Here is a 22,207-nt window from a genome sequence, read left to right as displayed (position 1 = left end):
ATCCATTTATTTTAGTGCTTGCAAGTACTAAATAAGCTACCATGGCTCCAAAGAAAGCTCCTAGTGCCAACCCTGTGGTAAAGAAGGTGAGAAATATGATTGAATTTAAGAAAACCATCATTGAACAATATGAAAGTGGTACAAGTGTGGCCGAACTGGCCAGGATGTATAAGAAACCCTACACAACCTTATGTTCCATAGTGGCCAAGAAAAAGGAAATCAAGGATGCTGTTGTTGCAAAGGGGGTAACTATGCTGACAAAAATGAGATCACCAGTACTCGAAGAGGTTGAGAAGTTATTATTGGTGTGGATAAATGAGAAACAATTTGCAGGAGATACTCTTATGACTTCGATTATTTGTGAAAAGGCTAGGCAGTTGCATGACGATTTGGTAAAGAAATTGCCTGCAACTAGTGGTGATGCGAGTGAATTTAAGGCCGGCAAAGGCTGGTTTGAGAGATTTAAGAACCGTACTGGCATGCACAGTGTGGTAAGGCATGGTGAGGCTGCCAGTTCAGACCACAAGGCAGCTGAATTTTTTTTTTTTTTTGTTTTTTTTAACAAGTCGGCCATCTCCCACCAAGGCAGGGTGACCCAAAAAAGAAAGAAAATCCCCAAAAAGAAAACACTTTCATCATCATTCAACACTTTCACCACACTCGCACATTATCACTGCTTTTGCAGAGGTGCTCAGAATACAACAGTTTAGAAGCATATACGTATAAAGATACACAACATATCCCTCCAAACTGCCAAATATGAAAAATATGTGCATGAATTCCAGGAGTACATAGAAGCAAGCAACCCCAGAAAAGCAATTGGTACCTGAGGTGTTGCTGGAAGGGGATTCCCCTTCCAAACTATAAACAATCCACTTTCTCTCCTCCTCCAGTCTCCCATACACTAAGAAGAATCTCCAATAAAGGTAAGTGTTATGCTGTTAATGTTTCATTCATCATTTCCCATTGTATTGTTTATGTACTATATGTATATTTCATGTAAAAATTTTTTTTGTTTTAATACTTCTGGGTGTCAGGAACGGATTAATTGTATTTACATTATTTCTTATGGGGAAAATTGATTCGCAAATCATAAATTTCGTTTACAGTAGCTCCTCCAGGAACAGATTAATTACGAAAAACGAGGGACCACTGTACCTCCTAATTTAACTGTGGTTCATTTGGGTGTGTAATTTCCAGCTATGTACCCTTATTCTTGTTGCATCTCTAGTAAAGAGGTCATCCTTGTAGCTGTCAGTGCTCTCTAGTATTTTGTGTGTTATGATTAAATCCCCCTTTCTTTGTTCCTCTTTAAGAAGGTGCACAGTAATTTTTTTCCCAGCAAACTTCAGAAAATGAGTGGGTATTAGGCTATCTACAACAAGAAAAGGGATGCCATCTAGATGGACTGCCCTTCTCTCTATCAAACAACGATGGTGCTCCGCCCAAGCAGTTGCCTGTTTGCCGCTCCTTCCGTATGCGAGATGATGACCTGGATGTTTTAGCTCGGACAAGAGCTGCTCTTCCTGCAATTCATGGCTTGTTTACATTTTTCACAGCAATGAAGAATGCTTGGAGGCTAAAATGTAGAAATAGGTGAGGAAAAAACAATGTGAAATAAGACCATATAAATTTTTTTATATTACGTTTGTCATCCTGAGAAAGGAGTCTATGTAGAAGTATTTTAAATATATTTTTTTGCTTGTAAAAATGCAGCATAAACAATTTTATGTATAATTCAGTTGTAATGTTTTAATTATAGTAATAGTAATAGTCCTGGAAATCAGAAGTATATTGCTTGCACTTTAAAGGAGGGGTTTGGGATATTGGCAGTTTGGAGGGACATCTAAATTGTTGTATCTGAGTGTTTCTGCAGAGACAGTGATTATATATGAATGATGGTGAAAGTGTTGAATGATGATGAAAGTTTTTCTTTCTTTTTGGATCAACCTTCCTCAGTGGGAAATGGCTAACACATTAAAAAAAATATACGTATATAGTAATAGAATTCTCTAATACAACACTCATGCAAGCTAATAAAAGTTCTTGGTAAAACAGCTGTGCAAGTGTTTTTTTTATAATCTTTTTAGTAATTTAAGCCTCTGGATAATAATCAGCATTTGAAGTATGTTTGGATCAGTTCTGGAGCCCACTTACTGTACCTGCTTTTTCTGACTATGTGTAGTTTCTCATTAAGGGCAGTTAGTTCCCTAGGCCTATCCTTTCTTACTCTTTGTTTAAATTTATATTTTCTGTGTATTGTATACACAATGTTCCAGCGTGGAAAGAAATTATGTATACTATAAAATGCATAGCTATGTATATGAACAAATTACCATAGTGATAAGATAAGATTTCGTTCGGATTTTTAACCCTGGAGAGTTAGCCACCCAGGATAACCCAAGAAAGTCAGTGCGTCATTGAGGACTGTCTAATTTATTTCCACTGGGGTCCTCAATCTGTCCCCCAGGATGCGACCCACACCAGTCGACTAACACCCAGGTACCTATTTGCTGCTAGGTGAACAGGACAACAGGTGTAAGGAAATGCATCGAAATGTTCCCACCCGCTGGGAATCAAACCCGGGCCTTCCGTGTGTGAAGCGGGAGCTTTAGCCACCGGGCCACCTAGTGAGCATTGAAAGAATAAAAACACCTGAGACACATCTTCCACTTAAGATATAGTAGTACAGTGGAACCTCGGTACTCAAACGTAATTCATTCCAGAAGACTGTTTGAGTGCCGATCCGTTCAAGCATTGAACAAATTCTTCCCAACCAATTTTCTTTTGGGTTGGCTGTTATCACTAATCTTCGTAGGCCCCATGGTGATTTATTTATACAAATAAAAAAAACACCAAAAAATACGAAGAAACACGTAATAATTTACAGTGAAGTTCTGGCAGGTCGTGTTTGTTTGGTCGAACACTGAGCTTTGTTCGAGTAGGGAGCTGTTTGAGGTTCTGCTGTGTGTGGACTTGCACAAAACTAATCAGGTGTTCTTGATCTGGCATGTTCAGTGGTTTGTTTCCATGTAGTATTCCAATGTTATACAAAGAGCAGTCAAAATTTGTTGGGACAGTGAGACCAGTAACATATTTTTACTTTCCAGGTTGCCAAAATTTGTAGTCTTAGAAAATTTAAAATTAATAACAAAATTGAATAAAATTACTGTTCAGGGTACCAGAACATCTAAATGGATTTAAACGTATTTTTGAGTTCAGAGCTTCGTTGCAACACAGTTTGGTGATGTTCTAATTCCAATGTTTATTTTACGTCTCAGGAGGTTGATTATAAGCCCGTCAGTGACAGTTTAAGGATAAGTAAGTAATTTTATTCAGGTATACACAATTACAGTTACATAGATTAACATACATAGCAGCATATGTGTAGAGAACCTAGGATATCCCAGACAAGTCAGACAGAGTGACTTATTTCCATTGGGATCCTCTTGTTACCTTATCAGTAATCTTACATTAATATAAAGGAGAGGTTTGGGATATTGGCAGTTTGGAGGGACTTCTAAACTGTTGTATCTGAGTGCCTCTGCAAAGACACTGATTATGTATGAGTGAGGTGAAAGTGTTGAATGATGATGAAAGTATTTTCTTTTTTTTTTGCAGGGGGGGGATTTTCTTTCTTTTTGGGTCACCCTGCCTTGGTGGGAGATGGCCAACATGTTAAAAAAAAAAAATAAAGGATCTTCAGTTCATAGTGAAAATATTGTCTGTCTGTCTGTCTTAATTTATTTATTTATTTATTTATTTATTTAGTAATTTAAGCATACATACAGAGGTACAAAAAATACAGGTAAGAGCAGCATGCCAAAGCCACTTATATGCATAGCATTACGGGCTGGCTTAAAATTAACTTAAGATTAACTAAGCAATGATGAAATCAGTGATAAAACATTATTGTAAACAGAAACTATAAAGCACAAATGAGTATTACAAAGACAGGTCATATGGTTGCTTGCATTGCTGTACATTCAGTCGAATGGAGTATTCTGTTAGGTAGTGTATTTAAAAAAAATAATAAAGTTAGATTGGGTCCTAGGTTTAACATTTGTGTGATATAATTGTGAGTAACATATAGGATATACAATTTATAAGGTTCAGTTATTCAGTATTTATTTGGTTTTGAGTGAGTAAGTGATCTTTGAGAAGAGACTTGAATTTATAAACAGGTAGTGTTTCTTTTATATTTACAGGTAATGAATTCCAGATTTTAGGGCCTTTTATGTGCATTGAGTTTTTGCATAGCGTGAGATGGACACGAGGAACATCAAAGAGTGATCTGTGCCTTGTGTTATGGTCATGTGTTCTGTTGAGGTTGGCAAGGAGATGTTTGAGGGGAGGGTTAATATCAGAGTTAAGTGTTCTATGTATGTAATAGGTGCAATAATAAGTATGGATGTTTTGTATGGTGAGTAGGTTGAGTGTTTTGAATATTGGTGGAGTGTGTTGCCTGTAGTGAGAATTTGTTATCATTCTAACTGCAGCCTTTTGTTGGGTAATTAGTGGTCTGAGATGGTTAATTGTTGTTGAGCCCCATGCACAAATTCCATAGGTGAGATAGGGGTAAATAAGAGAGTGATAAAGGGCCAGGAGGGCTGACTGTGGAACATAGTACCGTATCTTCGATAGTATGCCTACAGTCTTGGAAATTTTCTTAGAAATTTGTTGTATATGTGTATGAAATTTGAGTCTATTATCGAGGTGGATTCCTAGGAATTTTCCCTCTGTTAGCTTTGTGATAGGTGATCCGTTTATTGTTATGTTAAGAGGTACATCTGTAGCTCTGTTACCAAACTGAATGAAGTAGGTTTTGTCAATGTTTAGTATAAGTTTGTTAGTCCTCATCCAGGTAGATATTTTCTGTAATTCGGTGTTTACAGTATTGGCTAGCGTGACTGGGCTCGGGTGAGAGAAGACGTATGTAGTGTCATCTGCAAAAAGTGTGGGTTTGAGTAATTGCAAAGCATTTGGTAGGTCATTTATGTATAGGAGAAAGAGAAGAGGGCCAAGGACACTTCCCTGTGGGACACCAACTGTAATTGGTTGTGCGAAAGAGCTTGCCCCATTTGCGTACACATATTGGCTTCTGTTGCTGAGGTAAGACTTGAGATAGTTGAGGGAGTGCCCTCTAATACCATAGTGTGACAATTTTACGTGGAGCAAGTCATGGTCAACTGTATCAAAAGCTTTACGTAAGTCAATGAAGATCCCCAGTGGGACTTCTTTTTTCTCTATTGCAGTGTATATATGTTCTAGCATGTGTATAATAGCATCATTAGTATTTTTATTAGGCCTGAATCCAAATTGGCAGGGGTTGAGAATGTTTTGGGAGATGAGGTAGGAGTAGATTCGTTTATGAATTAATTTTTCAAAGATTTTTGAGAGAGGGTGTAAATTGGATATTGGCCTATAGTTATTCAACTCTGTTTGGTCTCCTCCTTTATGGATCGGGGTGACCCTTGCTATTTTGAGAACTGTAGGGAAGGTGGAGGATTCAATGGATTTGTTAAAGAGTGTTGCAATGATTGGTGATAGTACTTGTGACACTTCTTTGTATATAAAGGGTGGTAAGGTATTTAAATCTCCTGCCTTGTTTTTCAGTGCGTTGATAATAAGGGAGACTTCGTATGGGTTAGTCGGAGCTAGGAACAGTGTGTTCGGGTAGTTCCTGGTAACAGTACTTCTAGAGCCTTTATTAGAAGATTACACAAATAACCTGCACATAGAAAAACTCATTAACTAGTCAGACCAAAATATGTTCATAAGTTTCTTCTCTTATTTGTGGGTTATTTGTGTATTGCTCCGGTCATGGTATTGTGACTTTTTATTCTTCATTAGAAAATATTTGATATATTTTGCATCTTGAATATGCTTATTGGCTTTGTTGCTTAATCTAAATTTTAGCTCCAGTCTGTCTGCTGATTTATTCCTAACAGTGATCTTAATTTGCTGGCAAACCTAACTTGCAGATTTTTTTTGTGTGTATTTTAAATATTGCTCTCTGGTCATAGATAAAAAAAAATTGCCCGTTTTTTTTTTTTACTACATTGAATGTTTCCCACCAATAGTTTGTCTTGCCATAAATGTATGTACATCACAGTTTAAATGACCCTTTGAATTGCAATATTCCCAACCATGCTTTCAGAGTGCAGACTTTATACTTCCTGCTCCTAAAACTCAATTTTGATCCTTTATGGTAAATAACACGTACTGTACTGTACAGTGAACTGGTTCTTTATTACAGTCGTGGTGTGTGTGAAGGGTTGCAGGAGATGGGCAGAAAGGAGTTACTGTCAGACTATTTAGCCCCACTAAGGTTCCAGCATAATGGGCCAGGAACACGCAGCCTCACTAGTCTCACTGGTGGCAAGCGACGGAGTGACTCATCGGGGAAGCTCTCCGAAACGTCTCTTGGGCTCTACATCTTGACTGATTCTGGAAACTTCAGTGTTGCTGTTCATCAGGTGTGTGTAATTACACTCTAAAGGAAGGGTTGGAGGTATTTCTGTCTGGAGTGACATCTGAACTGTTATAACTGCGCTCCTCTGTCAAGGCAGTGATAATGTGAATGACGGTGAAAGTGTTTCTTTCTTTTTTGGGCCACCCTACCTCTGAGAGACAGTTGGCTTGTTGAAAAAAAAAGGAAATTTAATCTAGATGGTAGTAGGAAAGTAGAGATTGAAGAGAAGCCAGTATATAGAAGCCAGTATATATTTTTTTTGGTCTTCATCTTTTCTTTGCTTTTTCATCTGCTTTCAGCATTTTCTCTTATCATAATTCATAATAATATTATGAATTTTCTAAATAATCTTCTGATTCTTTTTTCCATTCCAATCTTTCCATAGATGATAACTTGTTCAGTGATTATGCAGCTACTATCATGCCTCTGCCTGGTATATGTTGAAGCAACTGCTGCCTTTCTGGTACTATGTATCCATTGTTAAGTATGAGCTAGCTTACCAGGGCTGGGTCTTCTATCCTATTTATAAAACAAAAGGATCACATTTTTAATCCTAGGATTACAATTCACTGTTGTGTATGGAAGGAGTGTATGTAAGAGATATTGAGTCCAGTCATCTGTGGTTGTGAAACTGATTTTTTCCTATTCCCAAAGCAGTGTGTGACCCCTATGGGTTTAGCACTTCCCTGTGAATATAATAATAGTGAGAAGTAAATCATTGGAGCAGGGGCATATTTTTAAAATGCCTGCAGCCCCAGCTGGGATATACATAATTTTGCATCTCCTCTTGTATTATCTCAATTCCTCAACCAATAAATCCAGACCAATAAATAATATAATGATTTATCTAATACTGGTAATTTTGTCAGTCTTATGCATAGGAATGGGTGCCAGATACTTTGCTTTCTACAGTGTGGATGAGTCATGAAAAATAATAACAAATTGTACCTTGATTTTAATACTGTAATACATTTAGGCTTTTGTTTTTCATTGAAATGGTCCTCAGGTTTTGTACATTTTTACTGAAGTCTTTATTGCCTGGCAGGTCATGGTAGTGGAGAACTCGACCCTTCATGTGATGGATGACTCGCTCATTCCGGATGAAGTTAGTTGTCCACGAGGTGTTTGTACCAGCTGCCTTAAAACCCCCAGTGAGCAGACACAGGTCAGTGTTTGCAACTCAAGCTATGTAATATATAGCAAAGCACACTTGAAATTCTCACTTTAGTAATAAGGTAAAGTAATGAGTAATGAAAATTTACCACACTGTAACCCATGTCTAGTTTTAAGTAGCCTACGAGCATTATTTTTTTTTTTTTTTAAACAAGTTGGCAGTCTCCCACTGAGGCAGGGTGACCCAAAAGGAAAGAAAATCTCCAACACAACAACACTTTATAAATTGTAACCTTTGCAGACACAGTACTTTTTAGCTATATGTTCAGAATGTATAAAAATACACACTTCTTCTTTTCTTTCAACGTACCAGCCGTATCCCACTGAGGTGGGGTGGCCCAAAAGAAAAAAAACTAAAGTTTCTCCTTTTAAATTTAGTATGTAATATATACAGGAGAAGGGGTTACTAGCCCCTTGCTCCCGGCATTTTAGTTGCCTCTTACGACACGCATGGCTTACAGAGGAAGAATTCTGTTCCACTTCCCCATGAAGATAAGAGGAAATAAACAAGAACAAGAATTAGAAAGAAAATAGAAGAAAACCCAGAGGGGTGTGTATATATATGCTTGTACACGTATGTGTAGTGTGACCTAAGTGTAAGTAGAAGTAGCAAGACGTACCTGTAATCTTGCATATTTATGAGACAGACAAAAGACACCAGCAATCCTACCATAAAAATACACACATTATGCCAAAATTGATGTATCATATACATACAATGTAACCTCGGCATTCAAATTTAATTGGTTCCAGAAGGCTGTTCGAGTGCCGATCTGTTGGAGTACAGAACGAGTTTTTCCCAACCAATTTTCTTTTTGGTTGGCTGTTATCACTAACCCTCTTAGGCCCCATGGTGACTTATTTATACAAATACAGCCTCTCCTCACTAAACGATGGAGCTCTGTTCCTGAGACCATGTTGTTAAGCAAATCCGTTGCTAAGTGACAAGCATACATACATATAATGGTAGCGAGTTTGTGTCAGTCATCTTTGATATTGTTTAATGTCACCTTTGCACCATTTATAGCATTTCTGGTATTTTTTAATACCAGAAATGTTGTTTCAATATACAATAGTGTACTGTATATTGAAATAAACAGAACAGAGGAAATCAGCTCTAATGTACATTATTTAGGTATGAATACTGGTCAGAGAGCTAGTTGTAAGTCCGAGGTGTCGGTAAACGAGTACGTCGCTTAGTGAGGAGAGGTCGTATTATAAAAGCACCAAAAAATACAAAGAAACATGAAATAGTTTACAGCAAAGTTCTGGCAGGTCATGTTTGCTTGGACGAGTGCTGAGCAAACAGTCGATCACCGAGTGATTTGTTTACCGAACATAGCGTTCAAATACCGAATTGTTTGAGTACGGAGCTGTTTGAGTGCCGAGGTTCCACTGTACTGTACTGTACAGGTAGGACCCATTTTACAACAGTGTTAGGTTCCAGCAAAACAGTGTCATAAAATGATAAGTCATAAAACAAGACCAAATTATAATGTAATAAAATCAATGTTTGTGGCGGCTTTCAGGATGTTATATGACCTCCAGTAGTCCCTCACAGTTATGTCAGATTGCACAACCTCAACAATCCCTTTGAAAGTCGTGAGCGAATAATTTTAAAAATTTTTGAGGACCTACCCGAATTTGTACCATTTGGGTGTTTCTCATCCTGTGGACCATGGCTCATGGTAGCAGTGTACAATTAATGTAATCATACACATTTTGTAAATGATGCTAGTTGAGTATACTTACTGTAGCAATACAGTCTGGGCGAATAATGCTAGATGACACATTTGTTGTTAACCCCTTGGCTGTCGCAACCCCAATCCTGAAGTGTCTCCTGGTGTCGCAAAATTAAAAAAAAAAAAAAAAAAAATTCTTATGAAATGATAGAGAATCTTTTCCCGATTGTAATGACACCAAAAACACGAAATTTGATGGAAAACTGACGGAATTATGCTCTTGCGAAGTTAGCGACCTCAGCGATTTTGCCCACTTTGAGCCCTATTTTCGGCTAATTCCATTGTTCCAGTCGACCAGACTCATAACTATTTTTTTAGAAAAACATTTTTTCTGTCGATTGAGTACAAGAAGCTGCCCATTTACCGATTTCAACTACCCAATAACGTGGTCAGAAATTTGCAATTTGGCCAATTTCATGAAAATTAAAAAATATGACAATTTCAAAATAAGGTCCAGAATGAACAATGCAGTCATTCCTGGCTCAAAAATAACATTTTCTTGGTCATCAGTTTCATCAGTCACATCTCCAAGCCCCTCTGATATTACTCTTGCTTTCTATTTTGAATTTTTATTCAAGCAAAAAATAGAAGATTTACTGTTACGCAGACTACTGCAGTACTATAATAATTGTATAAATAACATCAACCCATTCATGACTGCATATTAGAATGGCTAGTTGGACATTTATTGGACAATGACATCATTTGTTTACTTTTGAACATCGGCAAAAATCATTTCCCCTACTTTGAGCTCCATTTGCAGGTTCTTTTTATAGTAAAATCAATCAAAATCACCTCTATTTCTATATGTTTTCCATTCTATCAAATGAGACCAAGAAAACGAGAATACAACCATAAATACTACACGAAAATAGACCACAAAGTCAGCATTTTAATTAAAAAAAAAGGTCGTAGTTTTTTTTTTCTCATTATGCACTGCATGCTCCAGGATTTTTTTTTATATGGTGCACACTGACCACACAGACCCATTCTCTGAAATGTGGGCCCGCCAGCTTTCTCCTGCTTGATTTGAAGCCGCTAGAATTTATGAGTATTTTTTTTTTTATTATCACACTGGCCGATTCCCACCAAGGCAGGATGGCCCGAAAAAGAAAAACTTTCACCATCATTCACTCCATCACTGTCTTGCCAGAAGGGTGCTTTACACTACAGTTTTTAAACTGCAACATTAACACCCCTCCTTCAAAGTGCAGGCACTGTACTTCCCATCTCCAGGACTCAAGTCCGGCCTGCCGGTTTCCCTGAACCCCTTCATAAATGTTACTCCAACAGCACGTCAAGTATTAAAAACCATTTGTCTCCATTCACTCCTATCAAACACGCTCATGCATGCCTGCTGGAAGTCCAAGCCCCTCGCACACAAAACCTCCTTTACCCCCTCCCTCCAACCTTTCCTAGGCCAACCCCTACCCCGCCTTCCTTCCACTACAGACTGATACACTCTTGAAGTCACTCTGTTTCGCTCCATTCTCTCTACACGTCCGAACCACCTCAACAACCCTTCCTCAGCCCTCTGGACAACAGTTTTGGTAATCCCGCACCTCCTCCTAACTTTCAAACTACGAATTCTCTGCATTATATTCACACCACACATTACCCTCAGACATGACATCTCCACTGCCTCCAGCCTTCTCCTCGCTGCAACATTCATCACCCATGCTTCACACCCATATAAGAGCGTTGGTAAAACTATACTCTCATACATTCCCCTCTTTGCCTCCAAGGACAAATTTCTTTGTCTCCACAGACTCCTAAGTGCACCACTCACCCTTTTCCCCTCATCAATTCTATGATTCACCTCATCTTTCATAGACCCATCCGCTGACACGTCCACTCCCAAATATCTGAATACATTCACCTCCTCCATACTCTCTCCCTCCAATCTGATATCCAATCTTTCATCACCTAATCTTTTTGTTATCCTCGTAACCTTACTCTTTCCTGTATTCACTTTTAATTTTCTTCTTTTGCACACCCTACCAAATTCATCCACCAATCTCTGCAACTTCTCTTCAGAATCTCCCAAGAGCACAGTGTCATCAGCAAAGAGCAACTGTGACAACTCCCACTTTATGTGTGATTCTTTATCTTTTAACTCCACGCCTTTTGCCAAGACCCTCGCATTTACTTCTCTTACAACCCCATCTATAAATATATTAAACAACCATGGTGACATCACACATCCTTGTCTAAGGCTTACTTTTACTGGGAAATAATTTCCCTCTTTCCTACATACTCTAACTTGAGCCTCACTATCCTCGTAAAAACTCTTCACTGCTTTCAGTAACCTACCTCCTACACCATACACCTGCAACATCTGCCACATTGCCCCCCTATCCACCATGTCATACGCCTTTTCCAAATCCATAAATGCCACAAAGACCTCTTTAGCCTTATCTAAATACTGTTCACTTATATGTTTCACTGTAAACACCTGGTCCACACACCCCCTACCTTTCCTAAAGCCTCCTTGTTCATCTGCTATCCTATTCTCCATCTTACTCTTAATTCTTTCAATAATAACTCGACCATACACTTTACCAGGTATACTCAACAGACTTATCCCCCTATAATTTTTGCACTCTCTTTTGTCCCCTTTGCCTTTATACAAAGGAACTATGCATGCTCTCTGCCAATCCCTAGGTACCTTACCCTCTTCCATACATTTATTAAATAATTGCACCAACCACTCCAAAACTATATCCCCACCTGCTTTTAACATTTCTATCTTTATCCCATCAATCCCGGCTGCCTTACCCCCTTTCATTTTACCTACTGCCTGACGAACTTCCCCCACACTCACAACTGGCTCTTCCTCACTCCTACAAGATGTTATTCCTCCTTGCCCTATACACGAAATCACAGCTTCCCTATCTTCATCAACATTTAACAATTCCTCAAAATATTCCCTCCATCTTCCCAATACCTCTAACTCTCCATTTAATAACTCTCCTCTTCTATTTTTAACTGACAAATCCATTTGTTCTCTAGGCTTCCTTAACTTGTTAATCTCACTCCAAAACTTTTTCTTATTTTCAACAAAATTTGTTGATAACATCTCACCCACTCTCTCATTTGCTCTCTTTTTACATTGCTTCACCACTGTCTTAACCTCTCTCTTTTTCTCCATATACTTTGAGTATATATACGTCAAACGTGGTATCTCGTAAGACGTATATATACGACCTCGACAGTCAAAGGGTTAAATTAGGAATTCAGTAGAACCCCCTTATTCATGGATTTGGTATCCACAGTTTCAGTTATCCAAGGTTTACTGTGGTCTAAAAATACCTCTTAATTTTGCATAATAATGGCCCCAAAGCACAAAAGTAGAAAAGCTGACTGTTCTTCAAAGCCTAAGAGAAGCCGTAAAGTGCGTCATATCAGTGAAAAAATTATAGTATTATCACCTTTTATCATAATTTATCAATTAAACTTTATAATAGGTATTTAGAGGACTTTTATAGGGGTTTGCTACTATCCACAGTTTCAGCATCCACGGCAGGTCCTTGGAACGTATTCCCTGCAGATATGGGGGTCCTACTGCATATTACTTTTTTTTAACCCCCTTTTTCTAGTTATATATGTCATGTTCTACAAAGTATTTGACATTAAGTTTTTAAATTTATTATATGTTAAACAGCCATTGCTTTCAACAGATCCGAAATGTGACATTGGAAGGAGTGACACAGAAACATGTATTGTTGCCGTCTCCAGATCACATAGTTGTAGCTGCACTTTTCCCCATTCATCGTCCTTCTCGTGATGGTAAGTCTGTCTCATCATAATACTGGAAGTCCCCCAACTTACAAATGAGTTTTACCTCTGGTGTTTCACTTTACAAAGAGTAATGCTTATGATGTTTCACTTTACAAATGAGTTGTGTTCATGGTGTTTCACTTTACAAATGAGTTGTGTTCATGGTGTTTCACTTTACAAATGAGTTGTGTTCATGGTGTTTCACTTTACAAATGAGTTGTGTTCATGGTGTTTCACTTTACAAATGAGTTGTGTTCATAGTGTTTCACTTTACAAATTAGTTGTATTCATAGTGTTTCACTTTACAAATGAGTTGTGTTCATGGTGTTTCACTTTACAAATGAGTTGCATTCCTGGTGTTCACTTTACAAATGGGTTGCATTTCAGGTGCTTCACTTTACAAACAATTTGCATTTCTGGTGTTTCACTTTACAAGCACATTGTGTTTCTGGTGTTTCAACTTACAGATGAATTGTTTGCATAGAAAGCAATAATACAACGGATGGTTACATTTCACACATGAATATGCTACTGCTGTTGGTCATAAAGTCTTAATTTATGCTTTGGTAGCCCATTTGTAAGTGCCGATGTGTGTGACTTAGGGTGTAATTAAGCTAGGAATGCCTCGTTCTGCATGAATCTCTCCTACTTATACCCACAAAGCCATTCATCAAGTGTGTGTGAACAAGGGGTCATATGTGCTTGAATCCGAGTTGGGTAGCCTTCACCAGATTATCAAACTACACTTTTTTTTTTAACATGCTGGCTGTCTCCCACCGAGGTAGGGTGATCCGAGAAAGAAACACTTTCACCACCATTTACACTATCACTGTCTTGCCATAGGCATGCAGATACTTATTATTATCCTAAACAATTAATATGCAAAGATGACTTTATTTGGACTAGAAACCACAGAAAATTAATAGTCCAGGATAACCCAAGAAAGCCAAGCAGTATGACTTACTTCTCTTAGAACCCTTCTCAGGTTCTGCAGGATGTGACCCATGACAGTCAGTTTTCTCTTAGGTCTCTCGTTACTACTAGGTAACCTTGCACATGCTGTACATCTGTCCCCGTGCAGGATTCGATCCAGGTTTTTTGGTTAAAATCATATGTGCTTCCACTGTGCTATGAGTTAATACTTACTAAATTTCAATCCAGTCTAAAATAATTCGTGATTTCAAAAAATTAATTGCGAAGTGTGATAAATAGGGGCCACTTGCTCACTTCCCAAGCCCTGTTTCTTGTGATTCAACTAACTTTGCTACTTTTGTAGGGTACATTATTTAGAGCTTTCTATGACCGTAAATGAATATGCCGATGACATTCCCATAACCTCAGTTTATTTGCATATTTTATTAATGGGAAGAGCTTGTTGGGGAAGTAGGAAGGGTTGTGTATAAAGATAATCACAAATGAGGGCAGATGTAGAACATTGGAAGGTAGATATTTTTTGTACTCACTTCTGGTAGTCAAAGGAAGGTTTACAATGGTGGGGAGCAAACTTGGAAAACAAACAAACAAACACACCCTCTCACAGAACACACTTGCAAGGAGGCCAGTGCACTATCCACTGTACCTTGTTGGTCTAATACCTTGTTATGTTGGTTTGTCCCTTATTACTTTGATAGTAAGGTTCTCACTACATGTTCTAGTGTGGGGTAGCTTTTTACTTAATGGCCTCATCTGTCTAGGGGTAATACTTACATCATGGCTGATCATCTTGAGTGTCTCTGATACCCTTTCACCAGCCCTCTTCACAGGTTATGTAAACTACTACTATAAAAATATAACTGTAGTCTCAATAGATATGTACAGAATATACAATCACAGCCTCACATTTTCAAAACAAAATCTACACACTCCATACCTGTTCTCCACATGGTGTGTTCCAACAACTTTTGTCCTTCTCTCTTCTTGACATAACTCTGGGCTAACCAGTGTTTTGACACACTTTAGTCACCCTGGGTATGGTGGCCACAACTTAAATTATAAAAACTCACCCCTGGAGCACACATGATGCCCCAAACGATAGAAGAAGGACCCAGAGATTCTGCCAGGTTGAAGGTCAGCCACAGAGAGAGAGAGTCAGTGAGAGGGAGAGAGAGAGAGAGAGCCTGGCTAAGCTCCTCCCACCAAAACAAAAGACTGTTGCCAAGCACAATTCTCCAGTTACCACAATTCTACCACACCTTAATTTTACTTTTACAAAAAGAAATACAACTTTATAAACTACTTATTTAAATTGTGTGTTTATGTGTCTATAGTATAACCTATTATATTGAGAAAAATAGGCTTGACCCAGCTGCCTCTCAGTCATAAGGTTGATCAGTCCTTCTGACATTTAGAGCAAAGTCCCCATCAATTCAATATAATTAGGTATTCCAGAGTAACTGCTACTTATAAATACATGTTGGGTCCTATAGCCCCATAACATACCTATTTCATTGGAATGGTACAGTGGATAGTGCACTGGCCTGCTGACTTTATGACTGGCTTGCCATGGGTTTGAACCCTACTGTTTTGTGAATTGTTTACAGTTGTCATTATGATTTCATGAGTCCCACACAACAAGTTTGCTCTGGCATATGGGGAACTGGTAAATTAAAAGCAGACATTCTCACTGTTAGTACATAAGGTTACATGCAGATTTTACTTCTTATTGTTTTTAATATACTACTATAGTATAATTATTTATATAAAAGAGTTTATTATTTTATTTTTCTTCATTTCCATTTTTGATGTTTCATTAAATAATGTTTATATATTCTTTAGCCTTTTTTTTTTTTTGTCTTGCTTTGTTGTTTTTCCATTTCACCCCCACTTTCATACACTTTTTTTTAGGTAACCCTTGGACTTGCTTCACACTTGTTTTCCATTGCAAACAAATGGACCCCAATGGAAATAAGTCACTCTGTCTGACTTTTTTGGGTTATCCTAGGTTCTCTACACATATGCTGCTATGTATGATAATTCTATGTAACTGTATTTGTGTACACCTGAATAAATTTACTTACTTACTTACTTACTTATATATACTGCATTTGTGTGAGTTGGAATAGTAAATAATTTAAGCATTCCTTCAAACATATTTAATGTTTCGAGGTGTGAAAGACCACATATGGCAGTTTTAGGTCTATTCTTAAATGGTGCAAGAAATAAATATTTTCAGACTTGGTTGTCTGGGGTAAAATGGTAGACAGTACTATGGTACATATATTACATGTTTTCAAATGCCATATTCAGAATGTAATGCGATGAATTTAACAATGTTGATATTTTTTTCTGTGCACTGGCTGTCTCCCACTGAGGTTGCTTTCCCCCCCTCCCCCCCCCCAAAAAAAAAAAAGAGGAATCATTTTTTTTTTTTTTTTTTTTTTTTTTTTTTCAACAAGTCGGCCGTCTCCCACCGAGGCAGGGTGACCCAAAAAAGAAAGAAAATCCCCAAAAAGAAAATACTTTCATCATCATTCAACACTTTCACCACACTCGCACATTATCACTGTTTTTGCAGAGGTGCTCAGAATACAACAGTCTAGAAGCATACACATATAAAGATACACAACATATCCCTCCAAACTGCCAATATCCCAAACCCCTCCTTTAAAGTGCAGGCATTGTACTTCCCATTTCCAGGACTCAAGTCCGACTATATGAAAATAACCGGTTTCCCTGAATCCCTTCACTAAATATTACCCTGCTCACACTCCAACAGATCGTCAGGTCCCAAGTACCATTCGTCTCCATTCACTCCTATCTAACACGCTCACGCACGCTTGCTGGAAGTCCAAGCCCCTTACCCACAAAACCTCCTTTACCCCCTCTCTCCAACCCTTTCGAGGATGACCCCTACCCCGCCTTCCTTCCCCTATAGATTTATATGCTTTCCATGTCATTCTACTTTGATCCATTCTCTCTAAATGACCAAACCACCTCAACAACCCCTCTTCTGCCCTCTGACTAATACTTTTATTAACTCCACACCTTCTCCTAATTTCCACACTCCGAATTTTCTGCATAATATTTACACCACACATTGCCCTTAAACAGGACATCTCCACTGCCTCCAACCGTCTCCTCGCTGCTGCATTTACCACCCAAGCTTCACACCCATATAAGAGTGTTGGTACTACTATACTTTCATACATTCCCTTCTTTGCCTCCATAGATAACGTTTTTTGACTCCACATATACCTCAACGCACCACTCACCTTTTTTCCCTCATCAATTCTATGATTAACCTCATCCTTCATAAATCCATCCGCCGACACGTCAACTCCCAAGTATCTGAAAACATTCACTTCTTCCATACTCCTCCTCCCCAATTTGATATCCAATTTTTCTTTATCTAAATCATTTGACACCCTCATCACCTTACTCTTTTCTATGTTCACTTTCAACTTTCTACCTTTACACACATTCCCAAACTCATCCACTAACCTTTGCAATTTTTCTTTAGAATCTCCCATAAGCACAGTATCATCAGCAAAAAGTAACTGTGTCAATTCCCATTTTGAATTTGATTCCCCATAATTTAATCCCACCCCTCTCCCAAACACCCTAGCATTTACTTCCTTAACAACCCCATCTATAAATATATTAAACAACCATGGTGACATTACACATCCCTGTCTAAGACCTACTTTTACCGGGAAATAGTCTCCCTCTCTTCTACACACCCTAACCTGAGCCTCACTATCTTCATAAAAACTCTTTACAGCATTTAATAACTTACCACCTATTCCATATACTTGCAACATCTGCCACATTGCTCCTCTATCCACTCTATCATATGCCTTTTCTAAATCCATAAATGCAATAAAAACTTCCCTACCTTTATCTAAATACTGTTCACATATATGCTTCAATGTAAACACTTGATCTACACATCCCCTACCCACTCTGAAACCTCCTTGCTCATCCGCAATCCTACATTCTGTCTTACCTCTAATTCTTTCAATTATAACCCTACCGTACACTTTTCCTGGTATACTCAGTAAGCTTATTCCTCTATAATTTTTACAGTCTCTTTTGTCCCCTTTCCCTTTATATAAAGGGACTATACATGCTCTCCGCCAATCCCTAGGTACCTTCCCCTCTTTCATACATTTATTGAACAAAAGTACCAACCACTCCAACACTATATCCCCCCCTGCTTTTAACATTTCTGTCATGATCCCATCAGTACCAGCTGCTTTACCCCCTTTCATTTTACGTAATGCCTCACGTACCTCCCCCACACTTACATTCTGCTCTTCTTCACTCCTAAAAGATGGTATACCTCCCTGACCAGTGCATGAAATTACTGCCTCTGTTTCTTCCTTAACATTTAAAAGTTCCTCAAAATATTCTCGCCATCTACCTAATACCTCCATCTCCCCATCTACTAACTCCCCTACTCTGTTTTTAACTGACAAATCCATATTTTCCCTTGGCTTTCTTAACTTGTTTAACTCACTCCAAAATTTTTTCTTATTTTCATTAAAATTTCTTGACAGTGCCTCTCCCACTCTATCATCTGCTCTCCTTTTGCACTCTCTCACCACTCTCTTTACCTTTCTTTTACTCTCCATATATTCTGCTCTTCTTATAACACTTCTGCTTTGTAAAAACCTCTCATAAGCTACCTTTTTCTCTTTTATCACACCCTTTACTTCATCATTCCACCAATCACTCCTCTTTCCTCCTGCACCCACCCTCCTATAACCACAAACTTCTGCCCCACATTCTAATACTGCATTTTTAAAACTATTCCAACCCTCTTCAACCCCCCCATTACTCATCTTTGCACTATCCCACCTTTCTGCTAATAGTCGCTTATATCTCGCCCGAACTTCCTCCTCCCTTAGTTTATACACTTTCACCTCCCTCTTACTTGTTGTTGCCACCTTCCTCTTTTCCCATCTACCTCTTACTCTAACTGTAGCTACAACTAAATAATGATCCGATATATCAGTTGCCCCTCTATAAACATGTACATCCTGGAGCCTACCCATCAACCTTTTATCCACCAATACATAATCTAATAAACTACTTTCATTACGTGCTACATCATACCTTGTATATTTATTTATCCTCTTTTTCATAAAATATGTATTACTTATTACCAAATTTCTTTCTACACATAGCTCAATTAAAGGCTCCCCATTTACATTTACCCCTGGCACCCCAAATTTACCTACTACTCCCTCCATAACATTTTTACCCACTTTAGCATTGAAATCCCCAACCACCATTACTCTCACACTTGAGTCAAAACTCCCCACGCATTCACTCAACATTTCCCAAAATCTCTCTCTCTCCTCTACACTTCTCTCTTCTCCAGGTGCATACACGCTTATTATAACCCATATTCATCATAATTCATATGTTACCTTATTTTTTTGTCAGTAGGAGATGGCCACTGTGTTAAAAAAAGATGTTAGGTGTTGTCATATTCAAAATGTTATGTTGAATTTTAATTGACCTTTTTTGGTATGGTGTTCAGGTGCAGACTGTAGTGAGACTATCAATGGAGAGACCATGCAAGAGGTGGAAGCATTTCTCTGGGCTGTGGATCAGATCAACCAGCACCAGAAGTTGTTGCCAGCTACAACACTTGGGGCAATTGTTCTTGACACCTGTGGATCTAGGGTGGGTAGTTACCTGATATTGATTAACATCCAAGGTATTTTGAACAAAAATTACTACTGACTTTAGAAAAATGCCGAGTAACTGAAAATTGATCATTGTTTCATTCTGCAAATGTTCATTGATGGAAAACTTGTAATTTCTTCGTTGTGCGAAGGTGTCGTGTATTGTCATCCATATAAATGTAGTGTAAAGTTTTGCGAGTAAACATTTAAGTTCTGAAAAGCATGAGGGTAATGAAGCTTTATTGTGTGTTCCTTCAAGAAAGGTGCCTTCATCTTAAGAATTGGAGTTAACCTTTCCTTCCTTGGATCAAACCTGGTCACTACCTGCTGTATGACTCGTGTGAGTTTAGTAAGTTTATTTAGCTATAGGTACACCCTTCACCAGCATCAAATCACTTCTCCACTGAAGAAGCAGTGAATGAGGTTTATTAACAATTTTGTTGAGAAAATTCATTTTATAACTAGGTGTGCTTTCTTTACATTACATAAAATAATGTTTTTTGTAGCTTAATTTTTTTTTTCAAAACAGATCCGCACAATGAACCAAGTGACGAGCCTTGTGAAGAGTTCTCTTCCTGGGATCAACATTGATGTCAGTGACATCCAAACTTTCATAACATCACTTGACCCAGAAACAGCAAGAGTAACAGGTGATATATTGTCCTCTCTCAATATTACCTCCATTAACATGGGGCCATCACAAGCACACTCTCCTTATGCATTGCAAATGAGCCCACCTGTTAATATGGAAGCAGAAGGATTGGTTCAGGTATAGTCTATTGTAATTATCTATTTTAAGCTTGTGGGGAAAGGGGAGCTTTTGCTTCCGCTGCTTAACCTTGAAATGATGGACATGACTTAATCTGTCAAATTTATTTTTGAATTTCTGTATAGTGTCCACTTGCATTGTCATTGTTCCAGTAATTTTACTTCTTGACCAATCTTGATATTGAAGCAGTGCTGCATGGCCCATGTGGGTTTAGCATAAGGTTTTGTATATAATTATAATCTTTAAGTTGAAGAAATATATGTTTTTCCTGAGTTATTTGTGGACATAATTTCATCAGATGCTGAGATTTCTGGGTTGGGATTATGTGTCACTGGTAGTATCATCAGAAGATCCCGAGGCTATGGCTGGTGCCGAAGCCTTCAGGACGGTCGCTCAGGCATCACGCGTGTGTTTGGCTCAAGATATTAAACTGATGCCACTGGACCCTCCAGCAATGACCACTCTGGCTGATCAGGTAGCCTAATACATCTTTCTTTCTTTCAACACACCGGCCGTATCCCACCGAGGCAGGGTGGCCCAAAAGGAAAAACGAAAGTTTCTCCTTTTACATTTAGTAATATATACAGGAGAAGAGGTTACTAGCCCCTTGCTCCCGGCATTTTAGTCGCCTCTTACAACATGCATGGCTTACGGAGGAAGAATTCTGTTCCACTTCCTCATGGAGATAAGAGGAAATAAACAAGAATAAGAACTAGAAAAAAAATTGAAGAAAACCCAGAGGGGTGTGTATATATGTGCTTGTACATGTATGTGTAGTGTGACCTAAGTGTAAGTAGAAGTAGCAAGACATGCCTGAAATCTTGCATGTTCATGAGACAGAAAAAAGGACACCAGTAATCCTACCATCATGTAAAACAATTACAGGCTTTCGTTTTACACTCACTTGGCAGGACGGTAGTACCTCCCTGGGTGGTTGCTGTCTACCAACCTACTACCTATAAGCCTAATACATATATGTTTATAATCAATAATAGGCTATTTTTTCTTTTTTATTATGTTGAATGTTTCCTTATGATTTTTTTGCAGCCCATTCTTTGAAGAGCTGGATTTATGAAGAATTTTCCATAGAAATATCTACCACATTCCAGTGTTTAAAACTTTTAAAAGATTGCAGTACAGTGGACCCCCGACATTCGATATTAATCCGTTCCTGAGAGCTCATCAAATGTCGAAAACATCGAAAGTCGAATTAATTTTCCCCATAAGAAATAATGGAAATCAAATTAATCCGTGCAAGACACCCAAAAGTATGAAAAAAAAAATTTTACCACATGAAATATTAAATTTAATGCAATAGAATAATTACAATAACAATAGATTAATAACAATAGAATAATTGACACTTAGCTTTAATGAAGATCTGGTGATGATTGATGGGATGGGAGGAGGGGAGAGTGTGGATGGTGTTAATGTTTAGAAGGGGAATCCCTTTCCATTAGGACTTGAACTGGCAGCCTCACCATGCCTTACCACACTGTGTATGCCACTACGATTCTTAAATCTTTCAAACCAACCTTTGCTGGCCTTAAATTCACTCACACCACCACTAGTTGCAGGCAATTTCTTTACCAAATCATCATGCACTCCGACACACGCACTCCACTTTCGTACT

The 22,207-nt window shown here is 38.2% G+C and overlaps 1 protein-coding gene across 2 annotated transcripts in view; it reads left to right on the top strand.

The window, feature by feature from the left end:
* LOC128694146 (uncharacterized) overlaps window positions 1-22,207 on the top strand; it is a 179,979-nt gene that overhangs the window by 106,593 nt on the left and 51,179 nt on the right. For both annotated transcript variants that reach the window (XM_070093626.1, XM_070093627.1), the window contains exons 9-15: window positions 1,343-1,596; window positions 6,260-6,479; window positions 7,521-7,640; window positions 13,071-13,179; window positions 19,658-19,803; window positions 20,335-20,574; window positions 20,873-21,049. In XM_070093626.1, coding sequence (XP_069949727.1) covers window positions 1,343-1,596; window positions 6,260-6,479; window positions 7,521-7,640; window positions 13,071-13,179; window positions 19,658-19,803; window positions 20,335-20,574; window positions 20,873-21,049 — 1,266 coding nt within the window. The remainder of the gene's footprint in view (window positions 1-1,342; window positions 1,597-6,259; window positions 6,480-7,520; window positions 7,641-13,070; window positions 13,180-19,657; window positions 19,804-20,334; window positions 20,575-20,872; window positions 21,050-22,207) is intronic.

The sequence above is a fragment of the Cherax quadricarinatus genome, chromosome 43, assembly GCF_038502225.1.
Source record: "Cherax quadricarinatus isolate ZL_2023a chromosome 43, ASM3850222v1, whole genome shotgun sequence".
Classification (NCBI taxonomy): domain Eukaryota; kingdom Metazoa; phylum Arthropoda; class Malacostraca; order Decapoda; family Parastacidae; genus Cherax; species Cherax quadricarinatus.
The sequence above is the reverse complement of the archived record's forward strand: the minus strand, read 5'-3'. Positions and strand labels throughout refer to the sequence as shown.